The sequence below is a fragment of the Protopterus annectens genome, chromosome 13.part0 (assembly GCF_019279795.1).
Source record: "Protopterus annectens isolate FY-2018-M chromosome 13.part0, PAN1.0, whole genome shotgun sequence".
Lineage (NCBI taxonomy): Eukaryota > Metazoa > Chordata > Ceratodontiformes > Protopteridae > Protopterus > Protopterus annectens.
In genome coordinates this window covers 87,161,450-87,187,982 of record NC_056747.1, presented here as the reverse complement: position 1 = coordinate 87,187,982, position 26,533 = coordinate 87,161,450, and the positions used below count along the sequence as shown (strand labels likewise).

The following is a 26,533-nucleotide window of genomic DNA, read 5'->3' as shown; positions in this document are numbered from 1 at the left end:
ATCTACAAAACGTTTATATATTTTGGTATTATAATTAATATAAAAAAATTGTTGTTTAGTGTATGCTCCTTCTCCCATTGTTACATTAATATATTTGCATAGGTGTTTGCAACGGATGTACCCATTGCAACCCCCTTTATTTAGCTTATATATCCTACGTTGAAATAGGAATACGTTGTTATTTAGTACTAAATCTGTTAAGTCGCCAATAAAATCTGTTTTCATCTGTGAATAATCTGAATGCTCTTGTCCGTGTATTCTAACAGAATTCCTACTTGACGCAGTGGTAGTATTGTCGCCTCACAACAAGAGGTTCTCTGGTTTGATTCTCGGCTGGGATGCCTTCTGAGAGGAGTCTGCATGTCCTCCCTGCATTCATGTGTGTTTCCTCCAGGTGCTCCAGTTTCCTCCCATGTTACAAAGACAGAAATCTGGAGTATTTCTCTATGGGCCTCTGCTGAAAATTGGCTTTGTTCCAAGTCAGACTTTCCTGGTAAACAAATAATTTAATTAAATGATTGGGGATAACAGTGAGCAAGGAGTCAGCATCAAGTGTAAAAAAGAAGCCCTCATTAGGGTCCTTATGCATCGACCATTGATAAAGTTGTAAAAAGTCTGCTGTATCTTTAACAATTACTCCTGTCCCTGTTAGTCTTTTGATTGCTGCTCAAGATATACTGAGAGGTTCAGTAGTCCATCCTCGGGCCGATACTATTGGCCACATTGGAGGTAATGCCATGTCTTTATGAATTTTTGGGATCCCATAAAAAATAGGTAGTCTTGGATTTTCTGTCTTAAAATAATTAAATAAACCTATCTCAATACGTTGTTCATGAAGCGTATTATCAAGAATGTGCTGTATGTGAGATTTAATTTTTTAGATTCATCATGTTAATTTCCTTGTAATCATCAGATTTTAGTAACTCAAGCATAGCCTGATTATAGTAAGCAGCGTCCATGACTACTATGCCCCCTCCCTTGTCTGCATTTTTAACAACCTCTTTATTTCTCATTAAGTCCCATAGAGCTTGTTCTTGTGCTTTTAAGTTATAAAAGTGCCATTTCATAAGTTTGTAGGTTAATTGAAATAACTCTCTCTCAACTGCTTTTTCAAAAGCCAAAATGATGGGATTCTGTGGTGGCACAAACATACTGGTTCTCTTTAATTGACATGAAGAATTTTCATTTTTATTAAAAATAATTTTTAAGTTTATATTTCTGTGAAATGCTTCAGTTCTGTTGTCCTGTGCTAGATCAGTCTGTTGCAAAGGTATATATGACAGACCCTTAGATAAAACAGCTAATTCTAATTCAGTTAAATTGTAGGTGGAAATATTACATACCTGATGAAAAATTTTTGTATAGGTAATCATTGCGTGTCTTGTTCAGTTGCTAGCATCTCTGATAGCTATCCCATCTGATAGCTATCCCATCATTTTGGCTTTTGAAAAAGCAGTTGAGAGAGAGTTATATCAATTAACCTACAAACTTATGAAATGGCTAGATATACCCTGCAATTCCCTTATCTGATACTCCGGTAGAGGTTGTATACCATGGAGTCTTCACTGATTGTGCTCCAAAAACAGTAAGTTTTTGCTTGACTCTAGTCTGTTGAATCGTATGCCAACGTTGTTTTGCCGAAAACGTTTTGTGGAACGTGGCTGCGACATTGGTGTAAAGGGTTTTCAGTCAGAGTCATAAAATCTAAAGGTTCGAGTGCTGTAACATTATTAGCGTCTATTATGGCTTTCGGGTAGGATTGTTCTACATTATTTCCATTCGCATCTGATGCAGCTTGTGGGTGTGTATCAGTGCTCCCTGTGTGACCGTTGTTATTATTAGTGAGTTCTTGTCAGCGGATTCGATTAACCTGCTTCTGTATCTTTTTATTGGGCCATGTGAAAACATTGTCAATTTTAAAATTATGAATGTTCTTTTACAAGAAACTTTAGACAATATCAATGCATATGAACAACACCTCATTGAGATTAAATGAAGCAAGTTATTATGAGATGGTCTTTTCATTGAGTTCTATACTTGAAACACGATCTGTATCTTCCCGTAGCTGTGCTTCTATGGGACTAAAGTATGCTAACATCATTTCAATGCAGCGAAAAGAGCAGCTCAGGTTTATTAATTGCCAGTGGCATAAATGGTCTGGGTACTTATCTCTATATGAGGGCATCTTTAAAATCCTGACTCTGTGTGGAACAATTTTCTTTTTTAAATAAATATTAAAGCTGATACATTGCCATTGTAAACGCTTTAAGGCTAGCATAGACTGCTCAGATTGCTGCAACTTGATTCGATATTGTGTAAGTAGATCCACACATGGTGTTTTTTGTATTAGTTCATAGGATTCAACCTCATTCTCCAAACTATTTGTAAGCAAACATTCCATAGGGTTCAACAAGTCAGAAATAGATGCCAAGGTTCGAACCAGCATACTATTTGTCGAGAGAACTCCAGTCATATTCATGTTGACTGTATCCACTGAAAAGCACAGGAACAAGTGCTATGGGACTTAATGATAAATAGAGGTTGTTGTTAGAAATGCAGAGAAGGGAGGGGGCATAGTGGTCATGGACACTGCTTACTGTAATCAGGCTATGCTTGAGTTATTAAAATCTGATGATTACAAGGAAATTAACATGATGAATCTAAAAGAAATTAAATCTCACGTACAAGGGTGTTCTTGATTAATATGCTTCATGAACAGCATATTGAGATAGGCTTATTTAATTATTTTAAGACTACCTATTTTTTATGGGATCCCAAAGATTCATGAAGACATGGTATCACTTCCAATGAGGCCAATAGTATCTGCCCGAGGATGGGCTATTGAACCTCTCAGTATATCTTGATCAGCAACTGAAAAAGACTTTAACAGGGACAGGAGTAATTGTTAAAGATACAGCAGACTTTTTACAACAACGTTATCAATGGTCGATGCATAAGGACCCTAATGAGGATTTATTTTTTGTAATACTTGATGTTGACTCCAAGTATGAATTCTTTCTGTTGGAAAACATCTACAAGAACATTCAGATTATTGACAGATGAAAATAGATTTTATTTGTGACTTAATAGAACAGTATTAAATAACGTATTCCTCTCTCAACGTAGAATATATAAGCAAAATAAGGGGGTTGCAATGGGTACATCCATTACAAACACCTATGCAAATATAGTAATGTACCAATGGGAGAAAGAACATATATTTAACAACAATGAATATGAAGAACTGAAATGAATATTCAGCTTTAAAGCCCATATACCACCAGGAATAAAAGGGGTTACTTCTTTAAAACCACGTTAAACATTTGCATAATCAGATAAGTCGTGGTTTAAGATTTGCTATTCATATTCTTGGTTTCAGATAATGGTTGTTTTAGCCTGAGGAAGCTGATTGGTGAAAGTGTATTTGTGTATGTGCACTTCTTGCATTTTAATTGTTTTTATTGCTCGACAATGTCTGTTTTCAATTAAAATATTTTATACTTTTAATAGTTTCGTGGTTCCGGTTACCTACTGTTGTTATCTTTGTATTGGCTATATCTTAGGAAACTGGATTTATCACTGTGTTGATACCGGTTTTGCTTCCTCTTCTTAGAAACCTCTGAGGTCTCCCCAATTGCTGCAGGTGCTTTGTACTGTACATGCCGAAAGGGGCATTGTACTCCATTATGGACCTGAATAGTGACTAGTATGGAGGGATTTATAAACTCCTTTGCTGTAGAGGCGATGTCTTTGCTAATCAAGTGTTCTTTGTAGAAAGCCTTCCTTACTACGGTAGACACATGGTAGCCAAAGTTAAGGTCGCAGTCTGTTTGTGATTCCAGATCTCTTACCACTTTGTAGGTACATAGGGTGTTGTATGTTAATTTGATCGTGTGAAGGGGCATTGTTGTTACCGAAGGGAGTGCTGGTGCATTTTTTTTTTTTTTGCATTCAGTTTGAGACCGTGACTTAAGACACCAGTTGTTGGTCTGCGTAAGACCCTGCTGAAGTATACTGAGATTATTTGAAGATTCAATAATTGCACCCAGTTTGCAGTTGTCTGTAAACTTTGTCGGCCACAGCCCCTTAGTTTTAGCCTGAACTTCCGAGAAATATATACAAAACAGTAGGGGGTCCAGCACTGACCCTTGTGACACGCCACTGGGGACAGGTCTGCTGTTTGATGTGGAGTCACCCACTTTGACAGTGTGTGACTGGTTTGTGAGCCAGTTGGCAACCCATTTTACAACAGAGGGGTTTACATTCAGTTTTCTAAGTGTATTGGTAATGTCTGAGTGTGGGATTGTGTCAAATGCCTTTGCCAAGTTGAGGTATGCTGTGTGCACAGATTTGCCCTGGTCACATTTTCGAAGAAATGCACCAGGTTTAACAGGCAGGATCTGCCCTCGACTAAGCTGAATTGGGTCGGATCCAGGGTTTGGAGGTTGCCTATGTCTTTATTTATGAAGTCCATGATGATCCGTTCCATGGCTTTACAGAGGAGGCTGGTCAGACTTATTGGTCTGTAATTCCCTGGGTCTGTTGCTAAGCCACCTTTGTGGAGGGGAATAACTGTTGCTGTTTTCCATTTTGCAGGAACAAAGCCAGTGGCTAGGCTGTGATTGAATAGGGTATGTAATGTTGATGCTAGTTCATGTTTCAGTTTGCTTAAAAGGCAGTCAGGGGTGCTGTCTGGTCCCATAGAGGCTATGTTTTTTTGCCTTAGAGAAGGCTTTAATGACCTGGTCTTTGGATATGTTGGGGGGGTGGAAGTTGGGGCATGGTTTTTGATAACTTTGGAAGAGATAAGGAAGTAAAACTTTCACCAGATTTGTCTGCTAGCAGGTTTGCTATCTCTGCGGGATCCGTGTGTGTGGTACCGTTGTTCGCCCGTTCGACACATGCATGGGTTCTACCTTTAAGGTTACATACATAGCTGTAAAAGGCTTTATGATTATCCTTGACCATGATTGTTAAGTTACCCTTAAAGGATTCAACATGTTGTCTTATTTGCCTTTTGAGGCTGAGGAAGTTGCTTTTCCATTGTTGGGCCCTCCCCTTCGACAGCAACACAGCAACGTTTTGAGTTTGTTGTAAAGTTTGTTGATGCTGGATGTCCACCAGGGTGGGTTTTTTTTTTTTTTTTTTTTTACTTGGTGCTCTGGCTTTGATTCTGGCTGGAACAGCCAAGTCTATACACTTATACAAGTGACTGTACAGTGATTTAGTGTAAGCTTTGGTGTGCTTACCACTTCCGGCTGGGGCTTGGAATGCATTTATACCTTTCCCTAGGAGGGTATAGTTTGTTTTGGTGAAGTTTTTTTAGTCTGGATTTGCTCTTAGTGAGTTCTGGTGGCACTGGCAATTTCAAGGCTACTGATTTGTTGTCGGATTTAACTAATGAGGGTCCTACAGTTGCGGTGATGCATCTGTTTGTCACGTTAGTGAGGACCAGCTCTAGTATGTTTTTTTCCTGTGGTTAGGGTTTGAACAATTTGTTCCAGGGCATTTGAGTTAACAAAGTCAAGGAACTTTTGCATTAGTGAGTTAGGGCTAGACTAGGTTTCCCAGTTGATGGTGGGATAATTGATATTCCCCCATGACCAGAGTGTTTGGCAATATTTGGATTGACTCCAGTTTGGTCATGTAGGCCCCGTGCATATCATGATCCATAGAGGGGATCTACATTTAGCTTTGACTTGAATTGGGGGTCTTGCCCATAATAATCTGAACTTGGAGTAACTCCATGGAGTTGTCCAGTCTTAACTAGTTGAGAGTTGAATTTATCTCTAATATAGATAGAAACACTGCCTTGTTTGGTTCTCACACGTTCGTTTTGTGGTCTGAAGGTGTGGAAAGCATTGTAACCTTGCAAGGCGGGGGTACTCTCTGAGGCCTTGTACCAGGTTTCTGTGACTGCACAGACATCTACATTCTCCAGCGATAGAAGTGCTTCCGGGTTGTGCAGTTTTTGGTTTATGCTCCTAGCGTTTAGCAGCATACTCCTTATTTTATTATGGTTGGCAGTATTCACATCAGCAATTTTGTTTGAGACTTTGCCTAAAAAAGGCACTGTGGAGGAGGCAAGAGTCTTTGCCAAAAGCCTAGTGGTGCCAGGTGCAAACTGTCTCTGGCAAAGCAGCGAGGTTTGTTGACCATGGCTTCCCAGACTGACAGAAACTGAATCCCCTTTGAATGACATGAAAAACTAAGCCAGTTATTGAAATTGATCATGTTTGGTTATACTGTGGCACTGTCCTGGGTGAGGATAATATGCTGCTCAAGGCTAGGGACATACCTGCGTAGGACACAGACTTGGAGAGCTCAATCATGTCTGTCTTCATGTAGTCCAGTGAGGTACATCTCGGGTTGTTCACTACAACATGAGCTGTAGCAGAGTCATAATGGTACTTGTTGCAGAGAGACCTGAGTTGCATGCCTGATCTGATCTGAAGAATCATGGCATTGGACAGGCAGCTGACCTTGACTTTCTCCATATCTAACCTGGTGAGTGGGATATCTGTGCGTCTCCCTAGGGAGTCTACAATGACAAGAAAATTTGGTGTTTTGAGTGTTGTACCTTAAGGGCTTGGTAGGTGAGACACTGCTGTTGCTGTGTGCCCTGAATGCTGAGAGAACTGTTAATTGTAGCAGTCTTTTGTTTTGGAAGTCCTGGTGTTTCGGTAAGTTGTTTGAGTGAGTATGTTGATTTTATGTGTTGGATGTGTGCTGTGTGTACGAGTAGTGGTGCAGTGTTCTTGAATAGTGGTGGGTGAGTTAACCTCTTGAGTGTTACTATTTTGAGTTTGAGAGAGCTTGGTGTAGGTACACTGACATGTTCTGTACGTGAGTAAGTTATTAGTAGAGGGTTGCCAGTGTATATGAGGCAGTTGCTACATTGCCTCGGGAGATCCAAGTCAACAAGGCTGGCAAGAGAAACAAGGGTAGTCCAACTGTCCATAATGCTAGATTTGAAGAACTGTTATCACAAAGTGGGTGCTTTCAGGCCTGATCTAAGAGGTGCTCTGTAGATGGATATTTCTGAAAGGGTTTTTGGCTGGTGACTTAATAGGTCACAACTCACTAGCAATACTTCTTAGACCGGAGATGTACTAAAGATGAGGACTACTGTAATATACTACAGATGTATCTATGGGGAAAATTGTCAAAATTATCTGTCCGGCTGTGGCGCACAGTTGTTTGGCAGTGAGCCGTGCTAAGCAACGTGCAAACAAGCAGAAACCCGCTCAAATGCAGGGCTTAAATACCAGAAGCTAAAAAGTAAACATTTAAAAAAATTCAGAATAACTAGTGAGGGTGCGTACTCCAAGCCCAAGAGCAATCAGCACATTTCTCTCACAAGGGTGCAGAAGGGCCCCTTCCAATCCGAGATGGTTTGGAAAATGGGCTTGGAATACAGCAGCCACTGCAAACAGACCCAGATGCAGCAAACATGTATCTGGACTATGCTGCAGCTACTAGCTACAGTAATTACGTGGAAAACACTGAAAAATGTTTTAAACAGCAGAAAAACAGCATGGAGACAATTAAGAATGTTTAAACAGCAAACAAATCCGTTCTTTAAAACACTGCTTGGCGGGAAAACAGAACAAACCGGACAGATGCTCTGAAAACCATGAAAAGTAGCAACAGTTGCTTTGCAAACAGTAGAAATAGCAAAAAAAAGCTTTGCAACAGTGAAAACGGCAACACAATATGATTTGACAGGCACAGTACAGCAGGCATGCAGTACAAACAGTCAAGTTTAGTTTACAGTATTATAATCAGTATTAAATACGCTGAACATAATAACTGAACATAATAATAAAAGTGCAGTAAATAGTATAATCAAGCAAAAAAACAGGCAACTTATGTTTTTTGGGAAGCTCAGAAGCCTCTAGTTGCCTCTTTTCTCAGTTCAGAGTAGTGGCGGGTAGCCCACCTTAGTTCAGCTCGGTTCAAAGAAGCAGAAACGTGTCTATCTACCATATTACCCTACAGTAAGTAAATAAATAAATGGGGAGGGAGTATGAGCTGATGGCGAATAGTCTCAGCCAGGTGATGAGCATGTACACAGCCACATTAAGTTTAGGTGGAACGTTTATTGCTTTGTTTTAGCTGTGCTGAGATGACTAGACAGCTTCAGAAAATCAAATGTGATGAAAGGGATTCGGAAATTGTGTGAAGGGGTAAATCAGGCCTGAAAATAGGGGCCTGAAATATGAGTGTTTCTACAAAAATAGGGACAGTTGAGAGAATGAGCATGTTAGATGGATAGTTAAAGCCAGTTTAATTGTTTTTGGGCTTTAAAATGATCAGTCTTGGGTGTAAGGTTGGCAGCTAATTTAGCTATTTTAGTTTAGTTTAACAGGACGTGAGTTTAGCTTTATGTGTGGTGTTTTTTAAGAATAGGGGAAGCATATACTAGAGAGAGAGAATAAAGTTGATGCAGTGTTTGCTTTGCAGAGTCTGTACGATAGTGTAGGCCACCCTATAGAGGATGCCGAGTGTCTCTTTTTAATTTTTTAATGGCTTGTAATATATGTTGGTTAAATTTGAGGTTATTGTCAGTTAAGACCTCCAATAATTTGGTTTGGGTTACATTTTCCATTTTGTGTTATTGGATGAGGTCCTGTTGAATTAATGAATGTCTTTCATTAAGGTTTTGTTTTGGAGTAAGTAGCATACTTTTAGTTTTTTGGGGATTTAAAAGTTAACTTTGAATCTCTATGTAGCAACTACTGAAGGTGATTGGGTATTATACCATGACCCCCCCAAAACGTGCACGCTGATTGGCCAGCGTGCCCGTTGTAAATCGAGTTATACTAATGGAAAAAGGTCCGGTCGCCCGGACTTTTTTCCATTAGTATAACTTGGTTTTTTAAAACACTGTCTCGCTATGTTAAATGGGTTTAACATAGACAGTTTAAAATAAGCAACGGAGATCTCCGTTGCTTATTTTAAAGCTGTCTCGCTATGTTAAACCCATTTAACATAGCGAGGCAGTGTTTAAAAAAAAGCAACGGAGAAAGCAAGATCTCCGTTGCTTTTTTTAGTGTCTCGCTATGTTAAATGAGTTTAACATAGCGAGACAGTTTTAAAATAAGCAACGGAGATGTCCGTTGCTTATTTTAAAACTGTCTCGCTATGTTAAACTCATTTTCATAGGTTTCATAGGTTCATACTAGGCTATCTGCCCAAGGGCATTTATAAGCCTAGCCCATAGTTATTTGGCTTTCGCCACCCCTTTAGTTTGAATAAAACTATGCCTATTATTTTTCTGTGCCTCTGTCAAGCAGTGACACTGAAGTAATCCCTGGGGTATATCTGCGATCTCCCATCCATTGGTCAAGATTCCTCTTGAACAAGGCCAGCGAGGTGCTCTGCCTCACATGTACCGGGATTTTGTTCCACAGTATAGGGAGTCTCTGGGTGATGAATCTGTCCCTCCAGCACGTTCTATTAATAACCGTGTCAAGGTTTAAGTCTCCAGCCTTGTGGTTCTGAGGGATCTAGATTTTTTGAGGTGAAGCATATTCATCAAATCAGGGTTTGACATGGCCTTATATGTCAGGCACAGGTCACCTCTGAGCAAGCGGTATGAGACTGAATAGAGCTGGAGTTCTTTCAGTCGGGCAGCATAAGACATATTTTTGAGACCCTTTATCCTTTTGGTATGGAACTTTTGGGGCCTTTCCAGCTGCTGCAGGTGTCGGGTCAGATACATTCCGAATGGGGCATTGTACTCAATCATAGGTCTAATGAGTGATGAGTACAGGGGGACGATGACCTCCCTTGATCTAGATGTGAATCCCTTCATGATCAGGTGGGCAATGTAGAAGGTTTTCCTAACTAATTTAGCAACATGAGTGTCAAACGAAAGGCTACTGTCAACCTGGGTCCCCAGATCCCTAATGACTTCTTCTGTGCTCAGTGGATTGCCACCTATATGGTAGCTAGGGGTAACCTTGTTTTTCCCGAAGGGTATGACTATGCATTTCTTGGCATTTAACTTTAGGCCATGGCTCTGGCACCAGTTATCCGTTTCTGTGAGGCCCTTCTGAAGGATATCTGTGTCAGATGTGTTTTCGACTATGGCGCCCAGTTTGCAGTCATCTGCAAACTTTGTCAGCCATAACCCTCCTGCGTTTGCTTGTACTTCAGAAAAGTAGATGCCGAACAAGAGTGGACCCAGGACTGAGCCCTGTGGGACACCACTTGCGACAGTCTTTGAGTCTGACATGGCTCCAGCAACTCTGACCCTGTGGGCTCTGTCACTTAGCCAGTTTGCAACCCATCTTGTGATGTATGGGTTTACATTCAAGCTGATGAGTTTTTTGATGATACCTGAGTGGGGTATTGTGTCGAAGGCCTTTGCCAGGTCAAGGTAGGCTGTATTAACATAGCGAGACACTAAAAAAAGCAACGGAGATCTTGCTTTCTCCGTTGCTTTTGCCCACAGCTCTGAACTGCCGCGGATGCCAGACATCTGCGGAAGGGCAGTAAACAGGCATTATACTATGCCATTATTTAAGAAAAGTAATAGTTTCTTTTCTTAAATAATGTCATGGTATAATAGCAATAACCCACTTCTGGGTGTGGGTAATGCTAAATTTACCCACGGTTGGCTTTGTTTGGTCCCTCGGGACCAAACCACGCCAACCGTGGGTAAATTTAGCATTACCCACACCCAGGCGTGGGTTATTGCTGTAATATAATCACAGCTGTCAGTATTATTTTCTCTTTTTTTGCTTGTAACTATAGTTTACAAACATGACAAAGTTTAGTATAATAGTATATGATACAGGTTAATGTCCATACTAGTACTGTTTAGGAATGACATGTAGACGTGTATCCTTATAATTAAGTTGTGTCCACAATATAAGTGTGGACCACTGTCCACTAGCTGTTGCACACTTCTTGATTATCTACATGTGTGCTCGTAGTACTCGGACACTACTGCATGCTTTAAAAAAAGAACAGCAGCTGTGTTATATTCAGGCATGAGCATACTGCTTGATACTAGCAGTGATTTTCAAAAACAGCCTTCAAAGTTCAGATATTTCTGCAAATTCACTCATTTCTTATTTTGTTGGCGAGTACTGCATAATATGCTTGTTTCTCTGCAAGATTTTTTTTTTTGCAAATTTACGTAAGATACATATGTGGCTCTTCTCTGTCTGATAGAACAGTTATTCAACATCAAGTAAGAAGAAAAACCGGGAAATAAAGTGCTCACCCCAAAAAAAAAAAAGACCATAAAACAGTACAAAAGGAGCACCTTTGAAGAAACACCACACTGCTACTGAGTTTAATCCTTTAATTCCACACTAAACGAAGTACAGTCAGACAGCAAGCCATATGAATGCTTAAAATTTTTAAATAGCATTTTCGTCACCAAAAAGACTTCTTCAGATGAATGCATACCATTTAATTGTGCCTCTGTTTATACTCATACAAATCAACCCTAACCAATCACAAAGCACACCTTATTAAGAACTAATACTTAACAGTATTGCTAAAACATACTTGTATAAAATGCAGATAAATAAATGGTTACCACATTCCAGCATCATTTCAAAAAATAAATATTGTGAAATAATAAAATTCATTGCATAAATAAATATTACACAGATGATTAAAAAGGGAGACAAAATAATTAAAATAAAACTACAGGAACATAACACATTGCTGCAGTTTGTTCATCCACCTAGGTTCCATTTGCCATCTAGTGGACAAATAAAATATTGCACCTTTAAATTACAGTTCATCCACCTAGGTTCCATTTGCCATCTAGTGGACAAATGAAATATTGCACTTTAAATTACAGTTTTGTTGCTGTTAATTTTAGTACTGAGGCCAGTGATACTGCTTCATTTAAACCCGGGGGCTTTGTGGCATCTAAGGTTAGCTGCCAAAATAATTCCTTGTATTCTAACCTAGCCTCCCACAAACCCCTGTTATGGCCTTTGGTACCACTTCTACCACAAAGAAGTGGAAGCTGGCATCCTGACACGTACTTTTGTACCTTATGTCATAGTCCTGTTCGTACATACTGTTTTTTAATTTTCTTTCAGTTTTCCGTATATAAAAAGAGGGATGTGTCATACAAGGCTATATAGACCAGTCCACTGGTGTTAACAGCAAAACTTTTGCTGTATAACTTTCTATTTCTACTCTTCAAAAAAACTACATCTCCTGTGTGGATAAATGTACACTTTGGACAACTACCACATTTATGTGTGCCTACTTTACCTTCTCTCTGCATGTTTTTATTTCCTTTATTTTCAAGCATGTTCTTGATATTCTGTCCCTTTTTGTATATAAATTTCAAGGGTTTTCTGAAAATTACTTTTATGTCAGAAATATTTTTAAACCCTTCCCACTCTTTTTCCAGGATCTTATAATGACTTGAGTCCCCATTGAAGTCAGTGACAAATGCATCATCAAAATCATTTATTTTCCAGTTTTGTCACTTGTTTAATTACTGCAAGGAATACTTTCCTTTCCTAAAATGGGTGCAAATCTGCCATTTCTTCCTTCTGCCACTTCATTTTTCATTTCCTCAATCATATTTTCTGGGTGCCCCCTTTTCTGAAATAATTTAGTTAAAAATTCACATTCTTTTAAAATATCACTCGCATCAGTGGTCATCCTACATCCTCGGACAAATTGTCCTTTTATAATCCCCCTCTTTTGGTGTAGTGGGTGGGAGCTGGTGTAATGCAAGTAAGAATTGCAGAATGTTTCTTTTCTGTGTACCACTGACTTTAATCTACCCTCGTCCTTTTTGATGGTAATGTCTAAATAGTTCATTTTCACCAAGTCGATGTAGGTGAATTTCAAGAAAGATGTAGTCCCTGAGGTATAACTGAAAAATTCTAAAAACTTTTCTTCTGTATCCATCCATAGAATACAAATATCATCCAGGAAACACTTATACAGGGTTCAACTATTCACATACTCTGATTTTAAAATTCTTCCTCCCAATAGGAAAGAATAATATTAGCATATATCGGGGCACAGTTAGCACCCATTGCTACCCCTTGTAGTTGTTGAAAGAACTCGCCTTCAAAATGAATAAAATTGTTCTTCAGTATCATTTCCATTAAAATTAGTATTAAGCGGAAGTCATTTTTATCAAACTTGCCATGTTTAATCAAAGCTTCTTCAAACCACCCCATCCTTTTCTCGTGGGGGTCCTTGTCTGTAGTTACAAAAATAATTTTTTCACTATACATTTCTGGTTTGATACTTCTTAACGTTTCCCATGAGTCTTTCAGCACACTAGCTCCTTTATACGCCATAGTCTTTAGTTTGTCTAACCATTTTGCTAGTGGAGCAGTAACAGAGCCTTCTGAGGCCACTGAATTTTAGGAATTCCAAAGATGGAAGGTACCTTAGGTTTATCTAAATGTAAGTAATTTAAATAACTTAATATCAATTGTCCCTTCCAATAATAAGTTATTAAGAGTAACAAAAATCTTTTTGTATGAGATATTATTAATTTCATTAATCAATACCCTTATGTATTTTGTCAAATCATTTAAAATTTCCATCAGTTTTGATTCATAGGTCCATAGTATCCATAAAAAGTCTAACCTATTGAACTTGTATATTCATGTTTGCTTATGTATTCTTTGTCTATACCATATTTGTGGTATATTTTCATTGTTTTTATTGTATCTGCTTACCTTGGAGCTTTTCTCCCCTGGCCTCCGCTGAAAATGGACACGAATCCAGTCGGACTATCCCGGTCAACAAATGTAAAATAAAATAAAATAAAACAGTACCTACTCCTTTGTCTGGCCTCATAATTCTTAAAAAATGATTGCCCCGTGATTCATCCAGTATTAATCTCTCTGCTTAAGTTAGGGAGCACCTTGTTTTGTGCTATCCCCATTTTCAATTCCCTCTCTACTATGCCCTCAAAATTTTTTAGTTGTGGATGAAGGGGAGGGTTGAATATAGTTTTCCTTTTAGGTCCCCTTTTTTGACTGTAATTCTTCTTTTGTGCCTGGAAAAAGTATTTCTAGGTTCTTTTTCCTTAAAATGTTTCAAGTCTATAAATAATTTACTCTCATGAACTTTCCTTCGAGGAATAAACTTAAAACCCTTTAAAAGTAGTTTAAAATGTTTCTCATTTAAAATAATATCACTATAGTTAAAAATGTTGTATCCATTAAAACTAAATTTGCACCCATTCCTAGTAATAATTGCCTCATCCTCTGTGCTGGCTTCTTTTATCTGTTCCTCTGATTGTTCCTTTTAGTGTTCATGTGGTTTGCTGCCTGACTGTACTTCGTTTTAGTGTGGAATTAAAGGATTACACTCGGCAGCAGTGTGGTGTTTTTTCCAAGGTGCTTCTTTTGTACTGAGTTATTCAGCATCAGTTGAGTTTGTAACCCCTCTGCTCTGGGATTGCCAGTTGAGTGCAGGAAGACAGCAAGCTGGGGAGCTGCCTTTGACACGCTCGTAAGATAGTTTGTAACAGTGTTAAGAGGTCCTACTCCTATCTTCTGGCATCATTCAGAAAGCAATTGTGAGCAATTAGGCATGAGCCTCTCTTTAGGTGTGACAGCAACTCCCCAACTAACCCATTCATCTAATCCAATTGCCATTCATGGGAGTGGTCTTGGTCATGGCCAGGAGCCACAGGGGCCACCTGCCTTATACCAGCAGATTATATGTATCCTTCCTGTCAAAGAAAGGGAATAGCTATAGCCTCAGCATTCCTTCTTTCCTCCAGCAGCTCCTTCAGGTGCATCGGCAACATAAATGAACCAAGCTTACCTCAGGTCGTTGTCAGGGTTTCATCCTTGTACTTCAGTGGAACTAGTTTTTCTCTGCAAGGCTCGCAAACTTTGGCAATACTTTTGGATTAGTGAGCATTTGTGAACTTTGGCACTCAGTCATTGGCATGCTGCATATTTTGCATAGCATAAGATTCTGGAACATTGCATGCTAATGAGTCCCATTATTGAATGGCATTGAAGAGTTAACTGTGATGGCCAGTATGTTGTAGAAGTCTGTAGTATTTTGAAAAGTCACTTGTATAGTTGCCTGATGCCAAGGTATGGTTAGTTGGTTATTTTATCACATCTGCTGTGCTGTGTCATGCTTTAGGTCTGGGATATATACATACACAACTGTAGTGCCCCTGCTTTGTGTTGGTGGTGCTGTTGATGGACCCTTTCATGTGGAAAATACTCCCTGTGTACTGTGATGTTGCCTACATTTGTGATGCTTACTTTGGTGACTATTGTATGTAGATGGTAAGACTTCCACTGTGACTGTTGATATTGGCAACTTTTGTGGGTATTGTTGCTTTTTTTTTTTTTCCACGTGCTGTCCGTAACTGTATTATGTTCTTGACGTAGAAAGCTGTTTGCAACCAGCAGTTGTCTGTAACGTTATGCCGCATACCAGTACCATCTTCAGGTGGTTGCATATCTATGTGGCTATTTAGAAAAGTGAATCACTGTTAAGTTCAGATCGAGGATATTTTTCTTGTTGTATATATGTTTGCACGTGTATATATAGCCACGGCCTCTGCCTTTGGGAGGTGTATGCGTTTTCCATGCATGACCAGCCTTCCTACTTCTAGAATGGAGTTCACCAGGTGAACGCGAGCCTAGGGAACTTCCCACCCCACCCCAGGATAGCTGAGCTGGCACTGGACACCCAACTGTCATTCTTCCACATCACTCCCTCCAACTCCTATGTTGCTAGCTGAACACACATCATCACCTGGAGGCTTTATCCCTCTGTGCCATGGGGACAGATCACCACTTATCGAAATGTTAAAACAAATGATGCCTTTGTAGTAAGCAGACATGTATAGAACCACATTTTCTGCTGTAACTCAGCTGAAGGAGTTGGTAGGTGAAAGAAGGAATGATGACACTATAGCTACGCCTTCTCTTTGAGAGGAAATGATGCAGAGCTAAGGGAAGTTTACACAAATATCATTTCTGTTATGTCTAGATGTTGAGCTGCAGCAACAGCCTGTGTTTTCTCAACACATGAACAAAATAACACAACAGAAAGTTCTTAATTAAAAAGATTCTGCAAATATACTAATTTACACCTTCAAAATACAAGAAAAGTTGTAGCAGTCCAGATGCAACACCTAAAACAGAATACTACTCACCAGTATTAGTCCTTAACTCGGCACAAAACACACAAACACTACAAGAAGCTGTAAATAAAATTTGCCATTTTGCCCTCCTTTCCATTTTAAGAGAATATCACTGTAATTCACTAGAAAAGGTCAGCCTGGCTGCCTCTTTCTGAAAGATCTGCCCTATTTTTAAACAGTATGATCTTTCACATTACAGAGGTGCAGGTTCTGTCCACTCCAGTCCAACACAGGCCATACATCTGTACAGCTTGGGCTTCCCTTCATACAGACTATAGGGGGAAATCATTCTTTTAAGACAGCACTAGACTCGTTGAACTGTATGCCCTAATAAATTTGGACAATTATTGATTTTTTTTAATCCGATACAAATAAATGTTTAGTATAGTGATGAGACTATAAGAAGGTCCACCTTCTGTAACATATCATCCCATTGTACCCAGCTTTGATGCATCTGGCCTGGATTTTCCCTTTTTTTCTTGCTTTATTTCTTTGTGCTGCTTCAGCACTGTTATATGTAGGGGGAGATGCAAGGAGGAGCATGCGTATATTCACAAAGGCATTCTCAAAATCATTTCAAGAAGCCTGTATCTGTTTTATTATATGTAGCATACCCCTCATTGTGTTAGTCTTGCAGCTATGGAAGATGGACCTTATTACAGACCAATTGTTATGGTAAATACATCGCTTTCATTTATTTATTGGTAATGTGTACCGTATTTTGTTTTCCTTTATTTTGCTTGTACTGCTGATCGGAGTGATGCATTCACAGTCTTGACACCTGCTGCACCCTACTGGTCGTCTGTGTGAACAAGATCCATGACTTATTGTATTTGTCAAGAGAATAAAATGCAAACATAACTGTGTACATGATGTCACAGCCCCCCCGAATGGTCCTTACTAGATGTATGCATAGTGGTTGTACATTTGACACTGACTTTTTACACCGGAGTGGTTACTGTTGTGTTAGAAGAGTAGTAGTTTGTATCTTTTGCAGATTAATGGATATGCTAGATTAGTCTAAGTGTTTTTGTTCCTCTTATTTAATTTAGAGTAAAGAAGACGCCTAAGAAAAAGTATGGATTGCTTTCAAACTATGATGACAATATGGAAATGGCTCATTTAGATAGTGATGATGATGATGACACAGTCTTTGAATCAAAAAACTTAAGAAGGTATGTTATCATTCTCTTAGAATGTTTTTTTTTATTCTATGATTTACCATTTGGTACATCATCTTGAGGAAAAATACAGAAGCAGAACTTAACTAGGAACTGTTCACAGTAGTTCAGTTTGAATAATTTAATGACATTGTTTTTCACTGTTCATATTTACAAGGATTTGTAGCTGATCAAAAAGGTTCCAGGATACTACGCTGCTTGCTACATATAGGAGCAAGATGTATTTGTCTTGTAGTATATTGATTTACTTCTGTTTCATGACTGAAACTCGTTGCAAAAAGGATGATGCATTTCTGTGCTGCAGTTTACTGATTGCTATTTCTGTGAGGTGCAGCGATATCAGAATAATAGTATTAAAGGAAAGAGGGTGTGTGGGTGGAGGGAGGCCTGCCCCTTGCAGTCTCCCACACAGCCATCTTTTAGTTAGTTTAAACCAGACCTTGAAAGTCTTCACTCTGTCCGTGATCTGTAACCTAGCTGTTGAATTAGCTGCCATTGCTGAGAATCCCATCTGACTTAGGTGCATTTTGTTTGACAAATACATTAGGATCGTTCTTTAGGAGGTACCTAATTTCTCTGTCACACCAAAAATACTTTACTTTTTACATAGCTGTCTAGAACCTCTTGAGTTTGTGATAGTTCCAAAATGTACATTTTGGGGGACTTGCATCCCCACCAGCTTTCCTTATTCCTATTTTGAAGGTAATAATTATTCTTTTTTAGTCTGGTGCCATATAATTTTACATATGAAATATTTCCAGTAGATGCTGACTGTGTTGTGTAACATTTCAGATGTTTTGTGACTGCCTGTCATTTTCACTTCTTTCTCCCAATTGAAGATGAGGACACAGGTTAACCATGTAGTACCTCTGTTAAAGGATGAAAACATTCCCTTTGTCCTACTAATTTTTAATTACGTATTTGTAGTGGTTGAAGCCGAGTCTCAAAAGTCCTTCCCATTCAGCCTTTCTAGAGGATTTCACAGAGACAGAATCCAAACTTAATAGTTAATGTCCCTGAGGATCAGACAGCTTTTTGGGTCAGCACTTTTTCAAAATAACCTAGGCAGTTCATCCTTCACTAATCCAAACAGTATTCCGATTGTGTAGGGTACATTCCGACCCAGTCCACCAAACTACTGTGGTTATTTGAAATGTCTGGTATAGCTATATCATATTTTGTCCCCCTCCCACATTTCAAGCATAATTTTCTGTCTAATGTTTGGGCACCCCCAACTGCATAGCATGTCTCTTGGACACTAAAACAGCTGTTTAGTGCAGCCTGGTTTTAATGCATCATCTGTGCTACCTATAAGAAATGGCCTTAGATCAGTGCTGTCTTATCACTAGAGCTTGAAATACACGAGCACCCAAGCTCCTCCTGCACAAGTCTTGCCTAGCAACTCCCACAAAACCTTAGTCTTAATTTTCATGCCACATAAAAACACCATAATATCATCTAAGGTCTATCCAGAAACCCACAGACACTGTGACTGGAAAGACTCTAGCCACGAGAATAAAACGGGGGAGTGCCTGCATCCCAATTGCCTCTGTTTCCTGACACCATAAACGTAAAGCACATTTTTTCATGTTGATACTTCTATAACCTTAAAGTAAAGTTATATTTTAAGAGAACTACCATATCTGTAGAAATATGAATTTCCATATATTTTGCAACTCACTTTGTGAATCCATGAATCATACATCCTCTATTCTGATGACCCCACACACACGCACATCTTCTGTTCCTCTCTGTAGATCACCCAGCAGTACCTCTTTATTCACTCTGAATCTGAAGAGTCTTTCTAAATTTTCCAGTCTGTCAGGACCCAACTGAGGGCTGTATTTTCAGGTCTATATCATGTTGTCAAACTTTTAAAAGTTAGAACGTCATATGGTCGACACCATATAAGCGAACTTTTAAAAGTTTGAACGTTTCAACGGAGATCTCCATACAGTGCGGAATGGGAAGATTTTCCTTTTTCTGCACGGTAGTGCGATCTCGGAGTTGGTATATTTAAAGAGCAGGGGGGTGCAGGGGGGTTGCCCCCCTGCTTAAACCATTCAGGTAGGTTTTTTCTTTGGCTTATTTTTTTTAATTACATTTTCAAACTTTTAAAAGTTTGATCGTATGGTGTTGACTATATGACATTCGAACTTTTAAAAGTTCGATTATGTAATATAGACACGTATTTTCAGATAGTGAATAGAAACAACATCAACATCCATATCCAAATGTAGTGACAGTTTTCAGACATCTGCAATCTTGACCTTCTCTGCTGCTTTCTCTTGCAGATGTAATGCTGTGGACTGCGTATGTAAGTCAAACAAAATGGAGACAGAAGGCAGCCTTACTGTGTTTCCTTTCCTGTGCTCAAATAACTGGACACCATGTCATCATCCTTCATTGTGTAACCCTAGGGGAAATTGTACCTGGGAAATAATAGTTTCACTATATGTGAACTTCTGAGACATAGCCAGAGATATTCTTGTACTGTATTGTTGGATGCCTTGTCTGCCCTGATCATATACAGGTCACATCTCTTTCTCTGCTTTTTCACATAAACTTTAGTTTGGGCACATGGTTTGTGCTCAACAAGAAGAAAAAACATTTATTTTGTCTGGTAACAGGTATTTTTTAAGAATGTTATTAATCCATATTAAGTAAAAGAAATGGGCCTGTAAGTCCTTTGAGTCTTTGGTTGTTTTTACCTGCCAGGGTGTGACTGCAATAATCTCTTGTCAGGACAGGTGGAAATATGCCCAGTATTAAGCACCTTCAACAGAAACTAAGCTAGTAACTTTCTTTTGTAGATTGCTTCACATATCCTGTTTGGGCTCTGGGATTTATGCCACAGATGTTTTTAAATGCTTAACAAGGACAAAGGACAAAATTATTGATTTCAACAATTGGCTAAGCTTCTGGTGTCATTCAAAGGGGATCCAGTATCTCTCTGCCTGGGACGACATGATCGACAGACCACGATGCTTTGCCAGAGATGGTGTGCACCTGTCGCCCCTGGGATTCAGGAAGAAACTGTTGCAGAAAAGAGGAAAATCCCAGGATGCAAAAAACTACCTTACCAGCCTCAGTAAGAAGCTGAGATCCCTCATAAAATCCTCCAAAGCTAGTTACGAAAACAAATTGCCAAAGATTCCAAAGACAACCACAAGGCATTCTATAACTATGGCAATACTCAGATCTGCTCTGAGCTACAATAGAATGGCATTAAATATACTGATCCCAAGGATATTGCCAGTATCCTGGCAGATCAATTCAGTGCCAACTTCACCCCCTAAACGACCCATCTCAATATCGGAAGATTGCCAAATTCCAGTAATCACGGCCACACAGGTAAAAAACGCACTCTCCAAAGCTAAGAGTACAGCATCCATGGAACCAGATGACATCCCGGGCTGTGTACTACATGAACTGCAAAATGAACTGGCACCTCACATAAGTGTCATGTTTAATCATAGCCTCACCTCAGGCTTCATGCCCACTGAGTGGCGCACAGCTACAGTTATCCCACTCCACAAGGGGGGATCCACCTTGGATCCCGGGAACTACCGCCCCATCAGTCTGACGAGCCTGATCTGCAAGGCCATGGAACATATTATCATGGAACTTATAAACAAAAACATTGGCAACCATCAAACATTGGACCTCACCCAGTTTGAGTTCGTGAAGGGCCGCTCTTGTCTCCTGAACCTGATTGACTTCTTCGAATCAGTCTCCAGAACCGTAGATGGGGGTAAGGTAATCCACACAGCCTATCTGGACCTCGCCAAGGCCTTTGACATCACCCCCCACTTTGGAATCGTAGATAGGGATTAAAGCCCAGCTTAGTAAGTCTATGTCACTCGATGGGTTGCCAACTCGTTTACTGACAGAACCCAGACTGTAAAAGTAGCCAACTCCAAATCCAGCTCCAGAGAAGTGACAAATGGAGTACCTCAGGGTTCAGTCCTGGGACCGCTCTTGTTTGGCATCTACTTCTCTGAAGTACAGGCCAACACTATGGGACTCTGGTTAACAAAGTTCGCAGATGACTGCAAACTGGGAGCCATTATTGAATCCCCAAATGATGTGGATACTCTACAAAAGGGCCTTACAGAAACAGATGCTTGGTGCCAGAGCCATGGGCTCAAGCTCAATGCCAAGAAATGTATAGTTATCCCCTTTGGGAAAAAAACATGTACCCGTGAATTGCCACATAGGTAGCAGTACACTAAACACCAAAAGTGTGGTAAAAGACTTAGGGACACAGGTGGACAGTGGTCTCACCTTCGATAACCACATCGCCACAACAGTCAGGAAATCCTTCTATGTGGCACACCTCATCACTTAGGGCTTTTCATCCAGAAAAAAGGAGGTCATTGTCCCACTGTACTCATCCCTCATTAGACCCATTATAGAATACAACGCCCCATTTGGTATGTACCTCTCAAGTCATCTGCAGCAACTAGAAAGGCCGCAGAAATACCTCATTAAAAGAATCACAGGTCTAAAGCAGATGCCCTATGCTGACCACCATAAAAAACTGCACATTCCTTTAAAAAATCACTCGCATCAGTGGTCATCCTACATCCTCAGACAAATTGTCCTTTTATAATCCCCCTCTTTTGGTGTAGTGGGTGGGAGCTGGTGTAATACAAGTAAGAATTGCAGAATGTTTCTTTTCTGTGTACCACTGACTTAAATCTACCCTCGTCCTTTTTGATGGTAATGTCTAAATAGTTCATTTTCACCGAGTCAATGTTGTAGGTGAATTTCAAGAAAGATGTAGTCCCTGAGGTATAACTGAAAAATTCTAAAAACTTTTCTTCTGTAGCCATCCATAGAATACAAATATCAACCAGGAAACACTTTATACAGGGTCCAACTATTCACATACTCTGATTTTAAAATTCTTCCTCCCAATAGGAAAGAATAATATTAGCATATTAGCATATATTGGGGCACAGTTTGCACCCATTGCTACCCCTTGTAGTTGTTGAAATAACTCGCTTCAGAATGAATAAAATTGTTCTTCAGTACCATTTCCATTAAAATTAGTAAAAAGCGGAAGTCATTTTGATCAAACTTGCCATATTTAATCAAAGCTTCTTCAAACCATCCCATCCCTTCCTCGTGGGGGGTCCATGTGTGTAGTTACAAAAATTATTTTTTCACTATACATTTCTGGTTTGATACTTTTTAACGTTTCCCGTGAGTCTTTCAGCACACTAGCTCCTTTATATGCCATAGTCTTTAGTTTGTCTAACCATTTTGCTAGTAGAGCGGTAACAGAGCCTTCTGAGGCCACTATAAGTCTTAAAGGTGGATTTTCTATAGTCTTGTGAATTTTAGGAATTCCAAATATGGAAGGTACCTTAGGTTTATCTAAATGTAAGTAATTAAATAACTTAATATTAATTGTCCCTTCCAATAATAAGTCATTAAGAGTAACAAAAATATTTTTGTACGAGATATTCATTTCATTAATCGATACCTTTATGTATTTTGTCGAATTGTCTAAAATTTCCATCAGTTTTGATTCATAGGTCATAGTATCCATAAAAAGTCTAACCTGTTGAACTTGTATATTCATGTTTGCTTATGTATTCTTTGTTTATACCATATTTGTGATATATTTTCATTGTTTTTATTGTATCTGCTTACCTTGGAGCTTTTCTCCCCGGGCCTCCGCTGAAAATGGACATGAATCCAGTTGGATCCATTATTGAATCCCCAAATGATGTGGATACTCTACAAAAGGGCCTTACAGAAACAGATGCTTGGTGCCAGAGCCATGGGCTCAAGCTCAGTGCCAAGAAATGTATAGTTATCCCCTTTGGGAAGAAACATGTACTCATGAATTACCACATAGGTAGCAGTACACTAAACACTGCAAGTGTGATAAAAGACTTGGGGACACAGGTGGACAGTGGTCTCACCTTCGATAACCACATTGCCACAACAGTCAGGAAATCCTCCTATGTGGCACTCCTCATCACTAAGGGCTTTTCATCCAGAAAAAAGGAGGTCATTGTCCCACTGCACTCATCCCTCATTAGATCCATTATAGAATACAACTCCCCGTTTGGTATGTACCTCTCAAGACATCTGCAACAACTAGAAAGGCCGCAGAAATACCTCACTAAAAGAATCACAGGCCTAAAGCAGATGCCCCATGCTGACTGCCTTAAAAAGCTCCAGCTATACTCTGTTGCATATCGTCTACTTGGAGGCGAGCTCTGCTTAACATACAAGGCCATGTCAAACCCCGAGCTGCTGGACATGCTACACTTAAAGAAATCCCAATCCCTCAGAGCCACATGCTCCAGGGATCTAATCCTTGTCATCACAATAAGTAAAACATACTGGAGGGATAAGTTCCTGACCCAGCGACTCCCCAGACTCTGGAATAGACTGCCCATACACGTCAAGCAGAGCACCTCTTTGGCCCTCTTCAAAAGGAACCTGGACGATTGGATGGGAGAAAGGAAATTCACCCCGGGGATCACGTCAGTTGCCCTGCTAGACAGGGGTCTATGGAAGTAACCAGTGTGGGAAGAAATAGCCAGGGAATTGTTATGGCTAGGCTTGTATAGGCCCTAGGGCCGATAGCCTAGTACTAACCTATGAACTCTTCAATTTCATAGGTTCATAGGTTCATACTAGGCTATCTGCCCGAGGGCATTTACAAGCCTAGCCCATAGTTTTGTGGCTTACGCCACCCCTTTAGTTTGGAGAAACTATGCCCATTATTTTGCTGTGCCTCTGTCGAGCAGTGACACTGAGGTAATCCCTGGGGTATATCTGCGATCTCCCATCCATTGGTCAAGATTCCTCTTGAACAAGGCCAGCGAGGTGCTCTGCCTCACATATACCGGGATTTTGTTCCACAGCATAGGGAGTCTTTGGGTGATGAATCTAGCCCTCCAGCACTCCCTATTAATAACCGTGTCGAGGTTTAAGTCTCCCGCCCTTGTGGCTCTGAGGGATCTAGATTTTTTGAGGTGAAGCATGTTCATCAAATCTGGGTTTGACATGGCCTTGTATGTCAGGCACAGGTCACCTCTGAGCAAGCGGTAAGCAACTGAATAGAGCTGGAGTTCTTTCAGTCGGGCAGCATAAGACAGATTTTTGAGACCCTTTATCCTTTTGGTGAGGAACTTTTGTGGCCTCTCCAGCTGCCGCAAATGTCGGGTCAGATACATTCCGAATGGGGCATTGTACTCAATCATTGGTCTGATGAGTGATGAGTATAGGGAGACCATGACCTCCCTTGATCTAGATGTGAATCCCTTCATGATAAGGTGGGCAATGTAGAAGGTCTTCCTAACTACTTTAGCAATATGAGTGTCGAATGAAAGGCTACTGTCAACCTGGGTCCCCAGGTCCCTGATAACTTCTTCTGTGCTCAGTGGATTGCCACCTATATGGTAGCTAGGGGTAACCTTGTTTTTCCCGAAGGGTATGACTATGCATTTCTTGGCATTTAACTTTAGGCCATGGCTCTGGCACCAGTTATCCGTTTCTGTGAGACCCTTCTGAAGGATATCTGTGTCAGATGTGTTTTCGACTATGGCGCCCAGTTTGCAGTCATCTGCAAACTTTGTCATCCATAACCCTCCTGTGTTTGCTTGTACTTCAGAAAAGTAGATGCCAAACAAGAGTGGGCCCAGGACTGAGCCCTGTGGGACACCACTTGTGACAGGCTTTGAGTCTGACATGGCGCCAGCAACTCTGACCCTGTGGGTTCTGTCACTCAGCCAGTTTGCAACCCATCTTGTGATGTATGGGTTTACATTTAAGCTGATGAGTTTTTCAATGATACCCGAGTGGGGTATTGTATCGAAGGCCTTCGCCAGGTCAAGGTAGGCTGTATGGACTGCCTTTCCCTCATCAATGGCCTTGGTGACTGTTTCGAAAAAGTCAACCAAGTTTAAAAGGCATGATCTGCCTTTGACAAAGCCAAACTGGGTTGGATCCAAAGTCTGCAAATTCCCTATGTCTTTATTTATGAGATCCATTATGATCCTCTCCATGGCTTTGCAGATAAGGCTTGTCAAGCTAATGGGACGGTAATTTCCAGGGTCGGTGGAGGCACCGCCTTTGTGAAGTGGGACCACAGTCGCTGTGCGCCACTCCCTGGGTACGTATCCAGAGGCGAGACTAAGATTAAACAGCTGTCCTAACTGCGGGTTTAATTCCTCGTTGAGTTCGTGGAGCACATAGCCGGGGACACCATCAGGTCCCATGGATGCTGTGTTTTTTGCCTTGGAGAGAGCAGTTCTCACCTGGGCGTTTGAGATGTTTAGGGGGCTACAATCATTTGGTATAGATATCTCTCATTTTGGGGGGTAGGGGGGGGGGAGTTTGCACTGAACCTGTCAGCCAGTATGTTGGCAATGTCTGTAGGATCAGTAATCTTCACATCATTTTGAACTAATTCTGAGCATATCTGGGAGTTTCCTCCCAGGTTTCTAACATAGCTAAAGAATGCCTTATGATTGTCTTTTGAGTCCTTAGCTATTTTTCTCTCAAAATTTGCTTTGGATGATTTTATGAGAGCTCTTAGCTTTTTACTTATAGTGATCAGCGGTGTCTTACCTTTTAAGGATTTTGCTCTATCTTGTAGTAGCTTCCTCCTTTTGTTGTAGAGTTTGTTTATGGCTGGAGTCCACCAGACTGGACGCTTGCCTTTGGTACAAAGAGTCTTTGTTTTGCTTGGGATTGCCTGATCCATGCAGCCCTGCAGGTGCTGGTAGAAGGCATTTGTAAGTGATTCAGCGGCTTGAGTAATGTTTACCGGCTCGGGGCCTTAAAGGAGACCACACTAGTCTTTAGAAGTGTGAAGTCGGCTTTGAGAAGTTCTTTACTGTGGTCTTTTTATTTCAGGTCGGTAGGGATGAGGACCTCCAGCGAGATTAGTTTGTGATCCGATCTCACCAGTGAGGGGTATACTTCCGGTGTTGAACATTGTGCTCCAATGTTCGTGATGATGAGATCAAGTATGTTTTCTCCTCTTGTGGGGATGGTGACTAGTTGTTCCATGGCATTTGAGTTTATGAATTCCAGGAACTTTTGGACTAGAGTGTTTGGGCTTGAGTAGTGTTCCCAGTCTATATTAGGGTAATTGAAGTCACCTAGTATGATGGTGTTTGGAGATACATTTATCCCCTCCAGTGTTTTCAGGAAAGCCATGTGAGGTTCCTGAGTT

The 26,533-nt window shown here is 40.3% G+C and overlaps 1 protein-coding gene across 1 annotated transcript in view; it reads left to right on the top strand.

Annotated features, from left to right (window-relative positions):
* The window catches only part of FAM174C (family with sequence similarity 174 member C), a 125,619-nt gene that overhangs the window by 18,451 nt on the left and 80,635 nt on the right, over positions 1-26,533 (top strand). Inside the window, exon 2 of the mRNA XM_044090639.1 lies at positions 17,194-17,316. Coding sequence (XP_043946574.1) covers positions 17,194-17,316 — 123 coding nt within the window. The remainder of the gene's footprint in view (positions 1-17,193; positions 17,317-26,533) is intronic.